Genomic DNA, 23,145 nt, shown 5'->3' with positions numbered 1-23,145 from the left:
TGTTCCCACTCGCACTGGGTGATAAAATGAAAATGATAATTACAGTGATGGCATTTTATATCACAGTAATTATTTGTCTTTTGGGTTTCTTTTATTTACACTGTCTGCTGAAAATGTCTGAATGTTAAGTTTTACTGATGGATATGTTAAAGCTGAACAAACATCTCCTAAAACTGACCATATCAAATAGTTTAATATCTGGTTTCTTCATTTTTTCATTCAGATATATCCAATATTATTGACGTTTATTATGATAATAATTGACAATAATAATTAATTGATAATCTATGAATGATATTTTTATCGTTACAACATCTATGGTAATACTTGGGCACCTTGTGTTTGATTTTAAGTTGTACATATATTTGACTAACTTATATATATACTTTACATATTTCTTTTTTCTGATAGAGTTGGCCTTTTGTATATTTCAGTATTTCTTTGTAGTTTTGTATACTGTCAGTATTTTTCAATATATATTTTCAGTATCATTTTGTTTGACAGTTTTTATATACAGTCTTTCATTTGCACTTGAAGAATCTACTGCTAAACTGATTTTCATTGTTCCTGTAACAGTGACAATAAAGGTCTATTCTATTCTATTTTTATTCTATTCTATTTTTATAACTGATGTGTGTAAATTACTCTGAGCACTTTACAGAACATAAAAACAAATTTCGTTGCACTGTATAATGATATTTTGCATGACAAGAAAGCTTATTCTATTCTATTCTATTCTATGCCTGCATTGCCCAGTTCTAGTACTGACGCCTACTTAATGTAAAGCGTCAAATCAACTGGTTAAAATTAAACAGAAAATATATTTAGTGAAGGATCTAGACTCCACATTTTCAGTGAAATGTGTAACTAAAAATGATTTGTTTCAGTGAAAGTGTGTGACTTTAACACATTTTAATTTCAATAAAGGGAAGATCTATAGTCTATCTTTATTTAGGATAGAAAAAAAAGTATAAAAATATTGGGAAAAACAAATCTACTCAAGAATAACAACATTTTTTATGTAATTTCTAGCTCTGTAATAGTGTTTTTTTTTTTTTTTCCCTAAATCCGTTTATTTCTAACCCCACACACTATCAGATTTCATCACTGGTCCTTATTTTCTTGGATTCTGTGCTATAGTTTGTGTAGGAACCCTGTCGTAACAGGGGGAAGAAGCTGGTCGGTAGAACTGAGGGTCACTGAGGAGCTGCTCAAAGTGCCGGGGCTAAGAAGCTTTGGTTTATACAACAGCGTTACTTGTGTCAGTCCTGGGTTCAAAGGTTATTCTTTAACTCCTGACTGGTGGGGCTGGTAAAAGCTCCACTAATCTGAAGCTCTGGGTAATTAAAACACCAACAAGGACCGTTAAACCCAGACCTGGTGCTGTGTAATGCATTTATTATTTAAGGAGTTCTGTAAAAATGCAAAACAGCAACAAAAAAAAAAAATCTAAAAGTAGATCAGGGGTAAAAATATTAAGAGAGAAGGAAGTGATCAGTAATTATTAGCAATCATACGGAGGTTTGGTCAAAGTGTTTACATTAAAGATAGGGATGATACAAACTGGGCTCTTGGTTCGTTTGGGACACAAACCGCTAAATAAGTTCCAACTGAAAGGATAAAAGCAGGAGAGCATCGTCATTCAGTGGGACACAAACCTCAGGACACATGTGCATGAATGCTGTCATTCACATTTCATGAGCTTTAAAAAATAATAGAAAAAAGTGACGCTGACAGTGAATACAGGAGGACAACGCTGAGCATGATGGGAAGCAGCACATAGTTAGGAAACAGCGTGGGTGATGAGCTGAAATAAAATGTTTTTCATGTGACGACCAACTGTTTTAGACAGAGGAGAATCTGATAAAAGATACTGTGTACTGCACTATGCAAAATGGTGGAGAAGTTAGGCGCTTTCAGAGCAGAAGAACTTCATCATCATTCTAATAAATGTTGGCTAACCATCAAATATTACTCTCTTATGCCCCGTTTCCACTACGTGGTATCAGCTCGACTCGACTCGACTCGGCTCAGCCTTTTTTGTGTTTCCATTACGAAAAAGGACCTGGAATCTGGTACCCGGTACTACTTTATTGGTATCACCTCCGTCGAGGTTCCAAGACTGGAGACCAGATACTAAAACGTGACGTGTAAACACTGCAGACCACTGATTGGTCAGAGAGTTGTCTCTGTGACCCGCCGTTTTACAAAAAACAGATGCGGAAGTGGACAGTAAATATAGCGGTAAATTAATCCACATGATAACAGCCCAAAACTACACCATGGTCGGTCGAGGAGATTCAGTCTTAGGTGGCCAACGTAAAAATTCAGACAAGACAACATGCAACGAGCGAGTTTATCAGCAAGTCTCTGAACAGACGACACGGACGTAACGCGGCGCATCCAGGTACTGTAAAGTGGGTAGTATCTTGTAATGGAAACGGTCTTCAGGAATACTGAGACAAGCCGAGCCCACTCGAGTCGAGCTGGTTCCATGTAGTGGAAACGCGGCATAACATTTCTTAGGGATATTTTTTTCAGAACTAATACCAATTATTAATAACATAACCAATGTCCATGTATGTCAGCATCATGTTCTATCTGAATCATTCCCCAGTTGAATGTGTGAGGTTGTCAGGTTCTGTCTCTATGTTCCAGTCCTGTGGTCTGGATGCAGATCAATCTAACTATAGAAGTGGGCGGGACTTTCACTGGAGGAAAACTGAACTCATTCAATCCAAGTCCATATATGGCTTCTATCAGTGATCAATAGGAACTAGATTGATATCTGGAACCATTTACATGTTATAAACCATCAAAATTTGGACCATTATAGGGAAAGGAAAATTTTTAATATTTCAAAAATGCATATAAATAAATAAATAGATATATAAATAAATAAATAAATATCTAAATGTCTCAAAACTGTGAGCAAACTTTGTAGACACTGTTCCAGGGACGATACATATGAAATTTGAAATTAATCTGACCAGTAGTTTAAAAGAAGAAAATTGTTGAAATGTAGACATTTTTGACTTTGAGTTTGACCCTTTAAGGTCACTCAAGGTCAAAGGTCATGGACCCAAATGAAAGTCCATATATGACTTCCTATCAGTGCTCAACAGTTACTATACTGATATCTGTAACCATTTCCATGTTATAAACCATCAAAATATGGACCATTGAAGTAAAGGCAAATTTGTACTATTTCAAAAAAAAAAGTCAAAAATTAAAAAATTTAAATTTCTCAAAACTGTGAACAAATTTTGTAGACATCCCAAGGAAGATACATATAAAATTTGAAATGAATTCCAACCAATAGTTTAATCAGACATGTTTGAAGAAACTGCTTATGAAGACGACACAACGCCTTCACAATAACTCATGATCTCGATAGAAAAATAAATAAATAATTGATAAAAATCAAGACGACTAATGATGAATACCTGGTACCAATATGTGGTAAAACCTAAAAATCTTGGTATTGAACTCAAGAAATAACTTGCATCTAAGATGACTGTCAAATCAAACGAAGACAGTATAATTCAATAATATTAATTAGTTTTACACTGAACTTGAGGGATTCTAGAGTAAATAAATGTATTTTTCTGATTTCAGGGCTGATGGGCTCTTAGTTGGTGTGACCGACCAGACCTCAAAGTAGGTGACTACAGATAGAGGTCATTGACTGAAGCCAAAATACTCCATTTTAATCATCTTATTGAATACCAGAAAGAAAACATTCATATGGATAATGGTAAAAACCATCCTAGTGTTTGTTATTGTCAGAAATTAGGACAATTGTGGCTCTTTAAACTTCTTTTTAATGGTGTTTTTAGTTCCTCTTTCAATGTGTGAAACTGAAATTAAAACGGGAAGTTGACTGAAAAACAGTGATTTTCACTCATCAAAGCTAAGAGGTGTTGTTCCCTAACTGCTGCTCCCTTAAAGTGGAATAATGATAAGAGAAAATTATGAAACTGAAACAGAAAATACAATAAAAGATGAAAAAAACAAAAAAAAAACAAAGTGAAAATTATGGACAAATAAGTGGCATTGGTAAATCAACTGATGGAAATGGTAAAGACAAGTGCTTGAAGGTATGAAGTCGTTGGGCTCCCAGAATGGTTTGGTCTGAAAGCGCCTACTGCTCTAGAGGCTGAAAAATATTACGTACTAAAGCTATTGTTTTAATCTGTGCTAAAGAAAATGTCAGCTTTGGTTTCTGTGGTTTATGGTTTAAATAAAACCATTTTCCCGTAAAACTGTCTCATAAACTGTACATCAGGGGTGTCATTTTCTTTCAGGTTCCACATTCAGCCCAGTTTGATCTCAACTAACCTGGACTAGTAAAATAATCACATAAATAAATAATGACAACTCCAAATTTTTTCTTTCTTTTCGTGCAAAAAAAATAACATTAAGTTATGAAAATATTTACATTTACAAACTATCCAAAAAAAAAAAAAAGACATTTACTAATAAACATAAGTGAAATTTTAACAAAAGTATGTCTCAGATGTGATTTACAGATTGGATCTACAAAGGCACAAAACATTTAGTAACAGGCAGAATATTGTTAAAATTGCAATTTTCTTTAGACATTTCCGGTTGTTCATATTTGTTCAAGTTATTCACATTTTATTGTTGAATGATAGTTTGTAAATGTAAATATTTTTTATAATTTAACGGGGGTTTTATTGCACTAAAAAAACTTTAGAGTTGTCAATATTTATAGGTTATTACGCTGTTATTTTACTGTAGATCATACTGGTCTGTATGTGGAACCTGAAGTAAAACCACCTTTAACCGTTAATATCTTCAGTGTACTTTTTGTACTGAAGGGCCTGATTGGAACCTTTGGCGGGCCGGTTTTGGCCTGCAGGCCGCATGTTTGACACCCCTGCTGTACATTCATAGTGACGTGTCGATTAGCTGGCGTTTCGCTGAACTTAGAATAAAGATGAAGCTGTTCAAATGTGATGCTGATGTGACAGGTTTGATCAAATGATGAAGCTGCAGCGACTAAAAGGTTTCAGGAAACTCAAAGCAGAATAAGCGTCAACTGGTGGAGGAGTGTGTTCTAAAGCGCTCCACGGTTAAAGCTCTACAGCCTGGAGCTCCAGTGTGCAGTCTGTCCGAGACACATCCACTTTTACAACCTATGAATACTAATACACAGGGTGAGTTTTCACATGGGGATTTGTAAAAAGAAGTCAAGCAAACTGTAAAGATTATTTTCCACGTGATAGAAGTAACTGAACCTGTATCTATTTATGTGTTTCTATCCTAAGCGCCTCTCTTGATGAATATTTCATTCTATGGCTAAATATCCCAAAGAGACAAGTCAAAGCAAAATATCTAGTGCAGGGAGTTTAGAGGCGACATTAATATGGAAGAGGATAAGGATCACTGGAAAAAAAAAAAAAAATTTAAATTAAGGTCCAATATATTTTTTTTATTATTATTATGAGAAAAAAGTCAAAATTCAGACTTTTTTTTTCTTAGAATAAAAATAAAAGAAATATATATTGGACCTTAATTTTTTTTTTCCATTGGCCCTAATCCTCTTCCGTACATTGATTACAAGATGTAATATTATTTTACTGGTCCAGTCCACTTCAGATCATATTGGGCTGAATATGGAAACTGAACTAGAATGAGTTTGACTTCCTCAACTCTTAATGTCTCACTGTTTTTGTTTTTTGCATTTTACAAATCCATCCCATGGAATGGACCCTTTTGTTTGTCTATTTGTTTGACTTTTGGATCAAACAATTGAGCTATGTTCTTTGTTTTCATATATGAAAAAAAAAAAACCAATAAACAAAATGTTTTTAAAAAATCGAATATATTATTATTATTACTATTATTATCATTACTAATATTATTATTAGTAGTAGTCGTCATAGTATTATCACTACTATTATTATTATTATTGCTGTTATTATTACTGTTATTATCATTATTTTCATCATTATTATTATTATTGTTGTTGTTATTATTCATGCTGTACACACTGAGACCTGGGTAACTGTGTTTAATTCTGATCATGTCTAATGATTGCATGACAACGAAGCTGAGTCTGATGTTTGTAAAAAACTTCAAAAATGCAAATGGATATGGACAAACACTTCTCAACAGACTACACACTCTGCGATACCGACCTAATCTGGACCTGAAGCAGCCTAAATGCCTCTCCACCTTGAGTATTTTGTCAACCAAGGTACAAAAAGCATTTGGAAGTGACAACGGCTTCATGTTAAAGATGTCTCCACAGTGTACCAGTATGTGAAAGCTAAATCAAAACCAAGGAGGTGCAACTGAAAGGGGCTGTTAGTGAGATAACAAACCAGAGTTTTATCTCACACAGAAACAGAGAGAAAAGCTCAAACTCCTACATTTGAATGACCAAGTCTCGTGGGGAGGGAGTGTCCACCCCCTGGCTGGGCTGTTCATGCATATTGGCACACAAGGGGGAGAAATCAGTAAGTTACCCATGAGTCTCCACCCCACAACTCCCAATTGGTTACGCTGAAGTTGCGGGATCCCCCTACTCTGGCGGTGCAAGAATTAGACCGCGGCTGAGAGCAAAAAAGTGAAAAACATTGAAAAGGTGAAGCACTGCAGACACTGACCTCACCAATGCATCTCCCTCATACAAGACAAAAGGACACTTGACAAATGGACATTTACAAAGACACGATATGGACAAAAGTATTGGGACACGGTGAATTCAGGTGTTTCTAATTTCTCTCTCTGATTTTGTTTTTTATTAATGACCATGATTTTAAATGTTCTACCTCTAAATTCCTAAAGTATTTTTTGTGCTCTCACTGGAAATAATACAGGGTTTCTACAGGTTTCTACAAGTTAGTTTAACACCTTTTTAAGACCTTTTTAGGCTACTTAGAACAAAATTTAATACAGATTTCACAGCCTATTCCATGGCCATACTGGCAAATATTCAGGACTCCTAAAATTTAGGAAAATGTATTTATTTACTCCAACGTCTTGAGTCATTTCTCATCGGGGGCAAAGTTCACAATACTTGGTTCCTAATTTCAAAATAAATTGTCGGGTTGGGACAGGTGGAACTGAGTAGGCTAATGTTACTTTATTTGTAGGTCAGACATTTAACAAACACATTTAAATACAATACAGCAAACAGGTTTATGGCAACATAATTTAAAACCTACCGGATCAAATTTAATACCCTTTAAAGACGTTTTAAGGTATTAAATGCAGATCTGTAAATTCAAGACTTTTAAGACCCCCGTAGGAACCCTGATGATAACTTTCTACCACCATCTACTTTCTCCCATTAATCTTTAAGGAAATATAGAACAGAGTAGATCATTACTGTCACTGTTACGGGAACAATAATTGCTTTTCCATTGACCCTCAAATTGTGTGAATATAGCTTGCACATAAAAATTGGAATGGAATGGAAAAACGACAATTTCACCCAAACTCTTGTTTTTCGATTAAAAGTTTTTTGCACTGGCAAGAAGTGGTTTTCCGGCCATAGCACAATTGGTATATCATGCAAAACTGCAATGGAAAGACCTTCTTCTGAAACTAGAGTCGTGTGAATAAAAGAAATGGATGTTGACGGACATTACAACAAGCAAAGAAGAAGAGTTTTAAAACAAACATGGCGTGGTATCTGTTGACACAACAGGATCCTTTTTTAATTTAGTACGAGATAGAGGGGTCATATATAATAATAATAATGAATATACCTGTAAATCAATACAATATTTACATTTGATGTCATGTTTACGGAATGACTTCTTATGTCATCTCACGATAATAAACAAACAAATCATTGCATTTGTGATTTCATGGAAAAACTGACATTACGCACTTGTTTCTTCAACATTTAGTAAATATCTATAAAGTTTTGCACATATGTCCAAAGGAAAAGCCACTAATAAAAATCCATTTAGCAGCTCTGTTCTGTTTAGCAGCAAAAACATAAAGTGCAAAAAGACTGTATAAAAATATCACACAAAATACAGAAAAATATTGGCAATACACAAAAACTACAAGATAAAATATAAAATGTACATATACTTCTAAAATACAACTAAATACTACTAAAATATACAAAAAGCTAACTCTATACTATAGACCAGGGGTGTCAAACTGAGATCCTCAAGGGCCGGTATCCTGCATGTTTTAGATGTTTCCCTCTTCCAACACACCTGATTCAAATGATAAGCCTAACATCCAACTCTGCAGAAGCCTGATAACGACCGTCAGGTGGGCTGGAAGAGGGAAACATCTAAAACATGCAGGATACCGGCCCTCGAGGACCGGAGTTTGACACCTGTGCTATAGACAGAACAAATATATACAACATATAAGGATACATAAACTCAAATCCTCATGAACAGGACATCTAACAGTAGTAGACATGATGTGTCCCAATATTTTTGTCCATATAGTTTATAAATATAAATGTTTCCTTAAGATAAATTAAGTAAAAACCATCTCTGAGGCATTTTGGATGCAAAGTTAACAATTTAAACAAAACTAACCAATGCAATACAATGATATTTACCAACTATATTATGATATATTACTATACTATATTATTAGTCGTCATTATTGTTTTACAGCCCAGACCCGTTTGAGAAGAAACGCCTGAATTCAATGTGTCCGCATACTTTTGTCCATATTGTGTAAATCACTTTTACATTTCTGAAGCATTGCACAGTAACGGTAGATTCTGAACAGACGAATGATCGTTACCTTGCTTGTTGAAGCCTTGTAGGTCGTCTTCAGTTTCTGTGACAGCTGGCTTGTGCTATGACTTGCTGTGAAACAAAGTCAGAGAAATCAGATCATGTTTTAATAACATATGAAGAGGACAAAATTAGCTTTATGTTTGGGGAATCATACAAAAAAACACTTGTTCAGGATGCATTATTGGTCTGATACAAACACCAGGGCTTTGTGTAACCTGACAGCTTATTCTCAGTATATCTGCAGGTTGGATGAATCTGAATTTATGATTTTTTCAGACATTTCTCTGGTTGTCTTTGGTCAAATTTCAGACCTTCCATTCACATAAATAACAGTCCAACAACCAGCATGCACAAAAAGTACACTAAAATCATAAAAAAAATGCATTAAAATCAACAAAAATATGCTAAAATACACTTAACTGATCTAAAATACACAAAAAAATATGCTATATACACAAACTAACAGTCAAATGGGCCTCATATTTATTGTGTTGAACCTGTCTGAACAACGTTTACATCCAGCTAACGTTAAATGTCACATTCCTGCTATGTCTGTCTGTCTATTTCTACATATCATATATTTATCAGTATATCCGTTATACACTGATCAATAGTAAAGATTCTTCTTCTATAAACCCACAGTGACTGAAATTGGATGACAACAGAAAAAGCACAAAGACGGCTGCATGGCTACAGGTTTAAATAACAGCTGCAGAAATATACATTATGTGAGAAGCAGCAGGAGTTCATTTGTGCATCAGCCTTTATTTGGTCATGCTGACCTCGCCCCTGGCAGACCACATGACTAATGACAAAGAATTATTCTATTTATACACACCATGCGTTTGTTCATGTTTGCAGAATAAAAATAATTAGTATCAGATTAGTGCTTTGGGCATGAGTATAAAACATGACAGCTGAAGGATCTATAAATAAATAAATAAATAAATAAATGGGCTGTATCAGTGTGACTGCAGTATGACTCACCTTTTGTTTTGAGCGCCCCTTTGGCTAAATCTGCACCTTCGAACGTCTGCCCTTCTGCTGTCAAACGATCATTCAGCGTTTCTATCTCTCTGCGTACTAAGAGTCAAACAGACACCACATTAAAAACACACCTGCCTGTGCATGGAAATGGAAAGTCCTGTATCTGTGTGTGGTTTTTTGTGGTGACTTACGTTCCAGGTTTTCTATGTAAAGGTTCTCGAACTCCCTCTCGATCTGACTGAACAGGTCCAGCAGATTGCTCCTCAGAGACAGAGGCAGTTTGGAGTCCTGCAGGAGGAGAACCACAGGCCGTTAAACAAACTGGAAACATGAAGAAGGAGACGTTTGGAAGGGCGTGGGGATTACGATCCACTACAGAAACCTGGTTTACATCTGGGTCACTGTGGACTAGGCTGAGGCTCACATACTCCATTTCTACAGACACACAGAACAACTGGAGTGGAGTGTGCTTCATATGTACAAACTGTTTGTCAGGGAGTTTAAGACGACTATTACCTCCGCCAAGGAACGGCAGAGGTGATATTTTCATCAGGGTTTGTTTGTCTGTTTGTTTGTCTGTCTGTTAGCAAGATAACTCAAAAAGTTTTGGAAGGATTTTGATGAAAATTTCAGGAAATGTTGATACTGGCACAAGGAACGAATGATTAAATTTTGGTGGTGATCGGGTGGGGGATGTCGGGGGGCTGATCTGCCTTGGTGGAGGTCTGCGCTCTCTGAGAGCTTTTCTAGTCTATTATTAACCCTTTTAACCCTTGCATGGTGTTTGAGTCTGTGGGACCTGTTTTCATTTTTTATTAAAAGACAAATGATGAGCAATTTTTTAATGAATTTTTTCCTCTCATATGTTAATTATATTACATTTAATAAAAAAAAAAAACTAAACTAAAAATGAATAGCACTTTTAATTCATAAATGTGATCTAGCAAAGGCAAAAGGCAAATATTAAACATATATGCATTTTATGTTGCTTGTAATTGGGATGAAATAAACATCTGTTGAGTATTTTACCATAAAAACTGTTTGATTATGTTGAAGTAATAACCCACAAATGCAGCGGGTCCACTACACCTATGAACACTGGTTGAATAACAAAAATCTGAACACCACACAAGGGTTAAGGCCATGTGTGTGTCCAGCAACACATTTTGCATTTTACATCATATTACCATAACTCCAGAACCACTTGCGCTTTTGACAAAATTCAGCATCTTTTAGCTAAGACTGGGTTCTTTCTATGGGTCTATAACACATTAGGGTGGAGGTCTGCATTAGCTGAGAGGGAGCGGTGGAGGTGAGCGGAGCAGAGAGCAGCAGAGCGCAGTTGGTGAGAGAGAGATGGAAGATTTTTATTACAAGTTAAAGCAGTGGCATAAATATTTCACATTGCTTCAGCAGTTCCACATTTTGCCAGTCTTGCTGCATCAGAGTTGGTTGAACAGGAGCAGACCCATATGCTCACAAAGCTTTGTCCGGCCCTGATGAACCCACTCCGTGTGCAGAGGCGTCTTTGTGCCTCCTGCTTGCAGCTACATTTTCCAAAGAAACCAGTGAAGTGTGCTGTTAGTATTCAGAGGCCGGTGTTGTTGGCAGGAGAAATATTTGCACCACAGGGCACACATGGGGATGACTGCACAGAAAAACGACCAGCGGCTGAGTGGAAAAGCTTCAGCGCAGGGGGAATGTACATAATGGCATAGGCATTAAAGCCCCCGCAAACACTGTCACTGCCACTGCATGTAAAACACATTCAGTGAAGAAATCAAGGTCAGAGAAACACAGTTTGACAGAAAAGCTTGTTTGGTTTCATTAGGCCATCAAAATGAAGTCCTGTAGAATACTATCAGAAAAGACATAATACCAGTGTGAAAAATGTATCTGTACTGTCAATAAACAGTTCTATAATGGATGTTATATTTTCATTTGTAACACAAATATCCCAAAGTGACTGAGATAATTACATTGCACTACTCACTTTACTTAACCCATGAAGACCCAAACATCCACTAAAGACCGAAATCACCTACTGATGTAAAAAGTTAAATAGCTGTTGATCCACTAATCCTATCAATCCATGTAAGTAATTGGTGTAAAATGCAGTAATTCATCTTTTCATGGTCATCAGATACAACCCATTTGGACGTTCAGAGGCTCCGTAGTTACCGTGGAAACACTGTCATCTTCTACAATATTGATTCACCAGTAAAACCCATGGAGCTGGATCAATGACAGTGGATGGACACACTGGGTTTATGTTCAGTTCATGTGTCAAAAGTCACATTTTCTTCCGTTTTCTGTGTTTTTGGTATAATAACCCTTAACTTTAATTTGAGCTCTTATGAACATCTGCATAATCAGTGAATTAAATCTAGGAAAATACCAAATTTTTCACTGAAGAATGCAAAATACTGAGCATAATATTAGAATAAATGGTGATACATCACTTAACAAAAGTTCAAAATAGACAATAAAACCATTTGGGAACTGCCACAAAAATAGATAAAAAATAGCACTGGGTCTTCATGGATTAAAAAGACTTGACATTATAGTTAGTATCAGCTGTACATCCTGCACATTTTATTGATGTTGGACCTAATTTTGTGTGTGTGTGTCTCTTTTTACTTGACAGTTTTTTTTATATTTCCATTTTTATTCTTGACTGTTTTTATAATTTATATGTATATTTTACTGTGAATACTTTACAGAACATAAAAACAAATTTCATTACACTGTACAATTAGGGCTGCACGATTAATCGATTTTAAATCGAAATCGGATTTTTTAATTAGGACGATTTTTAAAAAAGGGAAATCATAAAATCGATTTCATCTCTCTCGTGCCTGCGGGCCGCGCGCTTGCGGGCTCCCGTAGGCTCCTCCTCCTATCAGTGACAGCGGTCTGTCACAGAAGTCCGTGTAATGACTGGACTTTAAATGTGTTCATGAGCCCGCAGTACTTATAGCAATGTAAGGTGTGGCTTCACGCACGGATCCCGCAACTGAAATATAACTGCATGCGGATCACTCATCTTCCGTTGTCCCAGATCCGTACCGTACTGTCTTCTTCCGATCCGGGTCCGGGTCTCGGGGTCATCAGCCTCAGCAGAGGAGCCCAGACAGCCCTGTGCCCACACACATCCACCAGCTCCACACATAGAATCCCTCCAGTGTGTCCTGGGTCGGTCTGTTCCACGCACAGATCGCCCAGTTTAAATAGAACCGCATGTGGATCACTCATATTAACGTGGTCCACGCACGCACGACTGATGCCTGTCACTGACTTACACTGGTATCACTTCTGTGGGCCCAGATACCCAGAATAAACAAATAAATAAATAAATAAATAAATTAGTCCTCTTACTTGCTAAATTTTTCATTCACAAATGTAAGTTCTGGAACACAAAAACAAATATTATTTATTTTTTGAAAGATGTTGAACTTTTTTTAAAGGTGTTAAATAAATCTGAAAACAAAAAGGCAGATATAAAAAAGGTGTAAAAACAATCAGTATTTGCTCTGATTTGGACATTGTATTATAGTGTATTCCCCCTGGCAAACTTATGTTATTTTCTTGTTGTATACATTGTTTGTATACTCTACTTAATTCAATAAAGATTTAATTAAGAAAAAATAAACTTCTGTGGTTTCATCACGTGATACCATCACAGATTTGAGGTCAGAGCAGTGCCTTGCATTGTGGGCTGCTCACGAAAACGACATGCTGACTTCTGTTGTCTTTTGTAGTTTTACCCAAAAATCGAAATCAAAATCGAAAATCGAGTTTTTAGAGGAAAAAATCGGGATTTTTTTTTTTGCCAAAATCATGCAGCCCTATGTACAATGATATTTTGCAATGACAATAAAGCTTATTCTGTTCTGTTCTGTTCTATTCTATTCTATTTATTCTGTCACATATCCATCAGCTCCACACTATGGAAACAAACATGACGGCAAAATACGGTTCAATTCTGAGAGTAAAAATCCATTTTCATCTGTAAAATGAATGCCCTTGTTTGTGGTATATAGGCTGTGAGAATAATTTAAAGTTTTGGAATGAACTACTGGAAAGGATAGACAGTTTTATGCAATGGGTCACTTTAAACATACACTATTAAGGTTGTACTAATAACATCTGAAGAGCTGGTCACACAGAAACATCAGAAAGAGAACCCAGATCTAGGGAAGTGGTCAACTATCAACAGTCGCTTTTCCATTGACCCTCAAATTGCACAAATAAAACTTGCACATATAAATTCACCTAATGGAAAAATGACAATTTCGCCAAAACTCTTGTTTTTCGATTTAAAGTTTTTACGCTGACAAGAGGTGGTTTTTCGGTCATAGTGCAATAAATATATCACACAAAACTGCAATGGAAAGACCTTTTTCCACAACTAGAGTCACCTGAATAAAAACGGATGTTGACAGACGTTACAACAAGCGAAGAAGAAGAGTTTTAAAACAAACATGGCATGGTATGTGTGGACACACCAGGAAACCCAATCATTTTTTAATTTAGTACGAGGTAGAGGGGTAATATATAATAATAATGAATATATCTGTAAACCAACCCAATATTTATGTTAGTTGTTTATGGAATGACTTCTCGTGTCATCTCGCGATAATAAATAAACAAATCATCGCATTTGTGATTCAATGGAAAAACCAACATCATGCACTTCTGTTTTTTTGACATTTAGTAAACATCAGTAAAGTTTTGTGCATATGTCCAATGGAAAAGCGAATAACATACACGACAAGGAAAAATGTCTATGTTTGATGAGTAAGAATTAAGACTTCTATGGCTTCAAACAACTAGAACAAAGACTAAACTCTAGAATTAGTGGGTGAGACTTATCAAGCTGTAGCAGTAGGTTGTACCACTTTCTGAAACATTTGTTCATTATTTTCTTAAAACAAAATGCAATGTGACACAAATTTAAGCAAAAAAAAAAAAAAAAGCAAAACAGGCTACTACAATTGTCGAATTAAACAAGCTGGCTGTATGACATCTCTGGGTACACTATATGGACAAGAAAAACATCCCATTAAACATTAAGGGAATATGTTTATTAACTATATGGACAAAAGTATTGGGACACATCATCTCTACAGATGTTAGACGTCCTGTTCATGAGGATTTGGGATATAAACATCAATATTTTACATTTCCTATCCTTATATGTTGCATATATTTGTTTTATCTGTAGTATACCATTAGCTTTTTGTATATTTTGAGTGGTATTTAATAGTATTTTAGTAAAATATCTACATTTCATATTCTATCTTGTAGTTTTTGTATATTGCCAATTTTCTTCAGCATTTTGTGTGATATGAAGTGTTTGCTGCTAAACAGAAACAGCGCTAATAAATAGATGTTCATTGTTCCTGTAACAGTGACAATAAAGATCTATTCTATTCTATATTTCCTTAAAGTTTAAAGGGAAACTTTTCTTCCTCAGTGACATGAAGAAAGTAGATGGTTAGTTGTGGTAGAAAATTATTATTTACAGTCAAAGCATGAAAAATATTCTAGAAATTTAGAGGTAGAACATTTGAAATCACAGTCATAGATTTAAAAAAAAAAAAAAATAACGTTGAGGGAAATTAAGTAAAAACCATCTCTGAGGCATTTTGAAAGCAAAGATAATTTAAACCAAACTAACCAATGCAATGATATTTATCCCAATATGAAACTATATTCTGATATTAGTCATTAATGTTTTGCATCCCAGACCCCTGTTAGAAAAGAAACACCTGAATTCAACGTGTCCACATACTTTTGTCCATATAGTGTACATATACCTAAACATTTAATGGGGAAGGATCTATTCTCTATCTACTTTCAGAAGCTCCACACTAACGCTCCTCCAGCTCTGATCATGCTTAAACTACAAAAGCTACTTCAACTCAAACTATACAGGGAGTCACACACAGCGCTACGCCGACACTTACCTCCATTCTCACCAGGGATTCCAGATTATCAGAGGACTAGCACCATAAAAGGCCAAAGCGAGAAAACATTAAGTCATAAGGAAAGGATTAAATGGCTTGAACATTGCTGGATTTGTCCATGAGATACATTAACTCTGTCCAATGGTACATCACACATTGTGGCTGCGCTGCCTCCTCTGGTAAAGACAAAGACTTTTGATAAGAACACTTTACCGTCCAAGAACGTTTAGTACATTCATTTTACTAGATGGAACTGCACTGGTACGGTCCCTAACTTCATTTCATCATGTTCAAAACGCCTCAGTTATAAGCGAGCAGAGAGTGGACTGGATTAGAAACTCTGGGTTAATCCTCTAATTCTCTTGCTTGCATAAGAATCATACTCAGGAATAATTCAGATCAATATTGAACACTGATGCTGACTTCTGATTAATTTAGTTCAAGTCTGGTTCAGAGTTTAGCTGAGTGAAAAACTATAATTATATCCCCGAAATGGAGTTTGGGGGATATAATGGTTTTACCCCAAATGCTGCCGCTGGATTTTCTTGGTGTTTTGCGAATAACTAGGACAGATTTGTTTGGATTTCGTCTCCCTTCATAACCAACATAGTGGACCCCTAGTGGAAGAACCCTATGGATCTCAGCTTCTCTATTAGTATTATAAGTTATCCAAATGGGGGCGCTTTAGTTGAAAACCAGTTTTTTGGACATAAATCAAGCAATAATAGACCAGTTGAGATCAAATGTGGTTCATATTGATGGTCTTCCAAATGTCCATGTTCTGTCTGCCATCCAGAATTCATATGGGGTCATTTTCATTCACTAGGTGGAGTTTTGTGGGGAAAAATGGGTTCTCTGACCATTATTCTGCCACCACCAGGTCCACGTAGCTCAAATTGAGTTCATATCGATTGTCCATTTTTTTTGGACATTATTAAGGAAATAGTCGGCCAATCTAGCTCAAATTTGGTTCATATTGATCGTCAACACTGTGTTGTTTATTTGCTTCATCATATAGCAGAGGATTGGGGGGATTTCGGGGGCTGACAGCATAAGCCTCGTTCAAACAGGTTTTATTATCGGTGTTATAATAAGAAAAACTGACATTTTAACTGTGTGAAAAGCTTCTCTTTAACCTAAATATTGTGTGTAATTTCACCACTGGTGTAAACTACCAAAGGAATCACGGACAAAGCAGACTGTTTGTGTGTATCGTGCATCGTGTCATTATAACAACACATGAACTGGTCGAATACATTTAACATTTATTCTGATATTATTCACCTGATATAATAACTTGGTTTTAAGGGACTTAGGTGCTGCCTGAGTATTCCTCAATTTGTTGAATACTTAAGCCCACAGGTGTTCTCCCATAAGATTTTTTTCTTTACATAAAATAAATCAAATTTTACATAATTTTGCAGAATGACTATAGCTACAATGTCTGTACAAATGTTTATAAAACCTAGAGTAGAAAATAAAACAACACTTGTTGTCAAAGTTGAAATAAACAGCCATTACTCATCCTCTCATAAAGGTCTTTTATACTATAACTCTGAAATGTACTTTATATTTTTCAGTTTTAAGACTTTTTTCAATAATACAGTAATGTGTTAACAACTCAGCTTTTCTGCAGCAAATAAAGCTGTAAAACTGAAGCAAAAAATTCCAATGGGTGTTCAGACTTTAGCTGATTACCTACAGTCGTCGTACATTCTGAAGCATTATTCATTCGTTTGTTCATTCATTCATTCATTTTCTGATCTGATTAACCCTCAGGAGGGTAGCAGGGACGTTGGAGCCTATCCCAGATACCAACGGATGAAGGCGGAAGTATTATTTGTACAATATTACACCGTAAGAAGTCATAACAGTACGAAAAGGGCAGTAAAGAGGCCTCAGAGAAGTCTTTCTGTGTGGTGTTTGCATGTTCTTTGTATGTTGTAGGTTTCTTCAGCTGTCAAAAACATGTATGCTAGGTTAGTTCTCCTGTCAGTGCCTTTGACCAAGTCCTGGCTTGGTCCTCTGCTTCTTGTGCATGTACTAGGATGGGTAAAAAGCAGAGGTTAAACTTCCATAAACTAAATGGGAAATTTAAATTATAATTAAATGGGAACTTAGTGTTACAAATTGCAAGATTTTAGGTGTTTTTTACATGTTTTGTATTAGAGGACAATAAAGTACACTATATTTTTAAATGTTCTTCCTCTAAATTAGTAAAATATTTTACATGCTCTGACTGTAAATAATAATTTTCTACCACAACTAACCATCTAATTTCTTCACATCTCACTGAATAAGAAAAATCTCACAGTAAACTTTAAGGAAATATTGATGTTTATAAACTATATGGACATAAATATTGGGACACATCATGCCTACAGCTGTAAGATGCCCTGTTCATGGTGGTTTGAGATATAAACGTCATTATTTCCTTCAAGTTTAATGGGAGATTTTTCTTCCTCAGTGAGATGTGAAGAAAGTAGATGGTTAGTTGTGGTAGGAAATTATCAATTATCTATCTATTATTTAGTTAGTAACAAAAAACATCTTAAAAATTTAGAGGTAAAACACTTAAAATCATAAATCAGAAAAACAAAACAAAATCAATATTGAGAGAAATTAAGTAAAAACCATCTCTGAGGCATTTTAGAAGCAAACATAACAATTTAAACCAAACTAACCAATGGAATGATATTTATCCCAAAATAAAACTATATTATGACATGTTTTGTATCCCAGACCCCAGTTAGAAAAGAAAGACCTGAATTCAACGTGTCCACATACTTTTGTCCATATAATGTAGTAGTGTTTTATAGTCTTTAGTAAATATTCATTAGTAATTAGTGTTATTTCAGCGTAAACTCATCCACTTGGAAGAATCCAGTTAATTGAGGCAGTTATTTCTGTTTTAGTTAGAGACAAACTCCCATCACACCAATGATGCAGTAATTGTGGCAGGCCTAAGCCAGCAGCAATATAAACCATCATGTGGCCTCCAAACGAATGCATTAAAACCTAATTGGCTTAGGCTTACAGGAGCTGACGGCTACAACAGAAAGGCGGGCTAATGATGCCAGACTGGGCCAGAGTGCAGTTTGACACTTCCGGTGGAGCAGCTGCAAAGTCAGCCTTAAATAACTGGAGATTAAAAAAAGCTGACTTTTCACCCCTTTGGCTGTGTTTTACATGACATATGTTTGTAACAGGAAACAAATTCTTACACAAAGTAGTACGTAGTCTGTGACAAACCTGGGAATCTGAAGCATGCCAGAGATACCCAGATATATGCATCCCATAATGCATTATAGTCTTCTTCTTATTTTGGTTAATGGCAGGTGCAAACTACTATTTCAGGTGTAATTTAAAGTGCATTAATGCCACCTTCTCTGCTGAAGTTTGGGTCAGAGTTCACCATTAAGTTGCATTAAATATGCTTGTACTACTCAGGAAATGTAGGCAGCAGCAACTGGCAGTACAAGTGCATGTACATAAATCTATTCTGGTCTGATTTTCTATCAAATTCTACCATACAAATGATGATTTACAGGAGATATAAAATGCTCTCACTCTTGTAGTTTGCAACTGTAAGTAGAAAAAGGCATGAACAGGGTTTTTTACAGACAAAGGTAACACAAAATCAATAATTCCACTTCTCATGTGGAATTATTAAATTTGGGGAAAATAAAAGGTTAGAAATAAAACCTATCCCTAGAATTGTAACCTAGTCTTAAATTAGTTTGATGTCAAGTTCCAGGTTTGCTGATGTATTTTTAGCTTTGACTTAGATGTTAAGTCAAACAGTCAGTTTCTCCTTAAGGTATCAGCTGATTAGATTAGAAGTTGTACACTGCGCTAAATTTCACACACAGCAGACTACACTCTACACTACAATAGAAAGCAGCATGTTACAATAATACATACAGTATGTAGTGTGTAGCATCCAGTCTGTCATGTAGTATGCAGTACATACTGTATGTAGTGTACAGTATCCAGTCTGTCATGTAGTATATAGTACATTTGTAGTGTGTAGTATCCAGTCTGTCACAGGTGTCAAACCTACGGCCCACGGGCAAAAAACCAGCCCACAAAAGAATCCAATCAGGCCCGTGGGTTGAATTTGTGAAACGCAAAAATTACACTGAAGGTTTTAACACTCATTTTAGTTCAGTTCCACATTCAGCCTAATTCAATTTCAAGTGGAATAAATCAGAAAAGTACTATCATAATACCCTATAAATAATGACAACTACAAATTTTTGTATTTGTGTTAGTGTAAAAAAAACAAAAAAGGTAAATTACAGGAAAACATTTACAAACTAATTTCACCAAAAATTAAATGTCTTCAAGAGAAGTGCAATTTTACCAATATTCTGCCTATTACTAAATGTTTTGTGTATTTGTAGATCCACTGTGATCTGTACATTGTATATGTGTAAATGATAAACTGATGCATAATATTGTTAAAATTGCACGTTTTTCTAAAAACATTTCAGTTTGTTCGTGGTTGTTCATGTTATTCACATTTTTTAAAGGAAAGTTTGTAAAAGTAAACATTTATTTTTACTTATTATGTATATTTCTTTAATTATCTTACTGATAATATATTGTCTAGTGCATATTCTACAAATTGCTGTTCTAACTTTATGTGTTACTAGAGTGTTTAGATAGATAGATAGATAGATAGATAGATAGATAGATAGATAGATAGATAGATAGATAGATAGATAGATAGATAGATAGATATTTAAAAAATGTATATATTTTTTTCTTTTTTGGTTGTATTGATAATTTCTTTTCAGCTACTGGAGCGACTGTAACACCCAATAATTTCCCCCAGGATTAATAAAGTATTCTGATTCTCAAATGTAATTTTACTTTTTTCCCCTAAAATATAAAGAAAACTTTGGAGTTGATGTATTTTATATATTATTATGTTATTATTTTACCGGTCCCACCCACATCAGATCATATTGGACTGAATGTAGCCCATGAACTAAAATGACTTTGACCCCTTCAGTCTGATTCTGAACAAAGCCTTTGAGTGGGTTTTCACTGTCTAAATGCACTCACCTGTCCCTCCAGCATGTCCCTCTGCAGGCCGGACCGCTCCTGCTCGGTGCTGTTGGTCCTGCGGATAGAGAGGCTGTGGGACTTCCTCTTCTGCTTGGCCTGACGGGCAGCGCTGCTCCCACTCTCCACCGGCATCCCTCCTGTCAGTCTGATGCAACCAAAGTCTGAAATTCAGACGAAAGACAGTGAACTGAGAGTCAACAGAACAAATGCTGTTTGGAATAATCTGGTGAGGTGAGGAGTCAGTGAATCAACAACGACAACATAAGATGACTGAGGCTGTACTTGGCAGCTTTCAAGTGTGAATGTGAGAAATGACAAAGTGAAAGTGTGAAACAGAAGGTTGTGAACCTCAGCAAACACCTCACTGGGTATCTTAAAATTAAACTGCCACTACTGTGACAGAAATTGAGAAATCTGCAATAACTTTAGACCATTTCAAGCACATATGAACATTCTCTGAGTTGTCTGTGTGCGATCTTAAGGAACTTGCATGGTGCAAGTTATTTGATATAATTTCTGAACTACTGTGTCTGAAACTTATTACACATATTATCATAATATTGTAGTTTATTCCTCTGATCATGTTCTGTTACTCCATATAGTCCTCTATGGAAAAGAAATAAATTCAGACATTTCAACTCCATCTGAAGCAAAATGTGATTGCAAGAATTCAGATATTTTTTAATGATCACATTTACAAAATTAGACCCCTTTGCATATTACATATAACATGTCTATTTGGACATTAATACTGTTTTAATATAACCAAATGAATCAACTAGATGTGCAAATCTGTAAATGAAGCAAGGATTCATTGACAATGCATAAAATTTTACGTTAATGTTCTACTGGCAAATATGAATTTCATACAGTCTTAGTTATTTCAGTTGCTTACTCACAGTACAAAGAGGACATAGCATATTAAAAATAGACATTTTATTTAGCTGAATCATTATACTGTATCATGTACATTTTATTGGTACTATGTTGAAAATCATGGACATTTTATTGTCCATCACAAGTATTAATCACAGTAGTTGCAAAAATATAAACTCTCTGTTCCATATTAAGTGTTACCACATTGTACAATGGGACTTTTATGCAATTACAATCTATAGTTTGTCAATATTCAGTAAATGTTATGGTTGGTTCAATGAGTCTGAGTCCAGCTGTTATAAATGAACCCACTAGGGTTTTATTTGCCCTTGAACTGCCAGATCTCGATCCCTGGACAACAAAATAGTGACATAAAATCACCTGTTTTCCTACCAGCACATAATCTGTGGCTGACAGACACTAATTGTTCCATCAGTCCATGTCCGTGTTTCTCCTGAATAAAGCAGCCAGACTGGTTGGTTGATCTGTCGGACTGACTGGTACTGATGTGACCTGAGGGATGTGAGGGCGACGAAAAGGGCGTTTATGCTCTTCTGTGCTGCCATATGTTTAAGTGGAAAACACACGAAAATACAAACTAAAATCAAGACAAACCCTCCCAGTAACTGAGGATGTTAACAGGAGCAGGTTTAGTCACGGTTAGCCTCCTTACAACACAAGCTAACGGTCTCCCCATTAGCTTGTTGTGGTACAGGTCATGCTAACAGGCTAACTGCTAACACAACCTCACCAAACATGACATTTAAACTCACCAGAAAGTGGACAGTTACGGGCGTTTATTCCGGGGTTTGGTGCGAAATGTCAGCCTCTGCACCATTTTCTTCAACGTGAGAATAAAGCGCGCTGGTTTTGCGTAAAATCCGTGTTGACAGTTGACGAGCTCCGCTACATGAGAAAAGATAACGAAGCCATTTCCGGTGAGCTTAGTTTTTCACAATAAGAGCCCGATATGAAAATAGACATGTGTGACACTTATTCTGAAAGGGTGCGCATAACACTGTCTTTAACAAATTACATTGACACTAGGGAGTCTTCCTTAGTGTTTCATCCAGTCTATGTTGTCATTTTAATGCAGAAATAACTTGTTTTTAAGCCCATGTAATGAGAATATTAATTAAAACAATATAAGGTGACAGAAACAATATGACTCTGTTACATGCACTTGCACATAAAGTGTTAATTCTTATTTTGTTGTGATTTTCTTAAAAAATACTCACTGCCCCCCCCCCCCCAAAATGTCTGCAAATGCAACATTTAAATTAAAAAATAAATATATATAAATAAGGTCACAATTTACAGACAGAAACCTCATGAATATATGCTGCTACATTTTACTGAAACAGGTTTTACAATCATTTTGCCACAGGGGCATAAGTGACAGACGTGAGAAACAGTACAGTTCAGTGTAGCTTTGGCTTCAAGGTGATTTATGGGACTTGGACTGCAAAAGTCGATGC

General features: G+C 35.7%; 1 protein-coding gene across 10 annotated transcripts in view; it reads right to left on the bottom strand.

Moving 5' to 3' along the window:
- Positions 1-22,615, bottom strand: part of LOC115437922 (WD repeat-containing protein 37) — a 29,909-nt gene extending 7,294 nt beyond the window's left edge. For 2 of the 10 annotated variants that reach the window (XM_030161315.1, XM_030161317.1), the window contains exons 1-7: positions 22,441-22,615; positions 20,789-20,952; positions 15,716-15,751; positions 9,935-10,031; positions 9,744-9,839; positions 8,761-8,825; positions 6,498-6,584 (exon numbers count right to left, since the gene is read on the bottom strand). In XM_030161315.1, coding sequence (XP_030017175.1) covers positions 6,498-6,584; positions 8,761-8,825; positions 9,744-9,839; positions 9,935-10,031; positions 15,716-15,751; positions 20,789-20,923 — 516 coding nt within the window. In that variant the 5' untranslated portion in view covers positions 20,924-20,952; positions 22,441-22,615. Of the gene's footprint in view, positions 1-6,497; positions 6,585-8,760; positions 8,826-9,743; positions 9,840-9,934; positions 10,032-15,715; positions 15,752-15,842; positions 16,155-20,788; positions 20,953-22,440 lie in introns of those variants that run through there. The other 8 variants (XM_030161323.1, XM_030161325.1, XM_030161316.1 and 5 more) reach the window with 7 other exon arrangements.
- Between the last annotated feature and the right edge of the window lie 530 nt (positions 22,616-23,145).

Source organism: Sphaeramia orbicularis, chromosome 17 (assembly GCF_902148855.1).
Source record: "Sphaeramia orbicularis chromosome 17, fSphaOr1.1, whole genome shotgun sequence".
Taxonomy (NCBI): Eukaryota; Metazoa; Chordata; class Actinopteri; order Kurtiformes; family Apogonidae; genus Sphaeramia; species Sphaeramia orbicularis.
The sequence above is the reverse complement of the archived record's forward strand: the minus strand, read 5'-3'. Positions and strand labels throughout refer to the sequence as shown.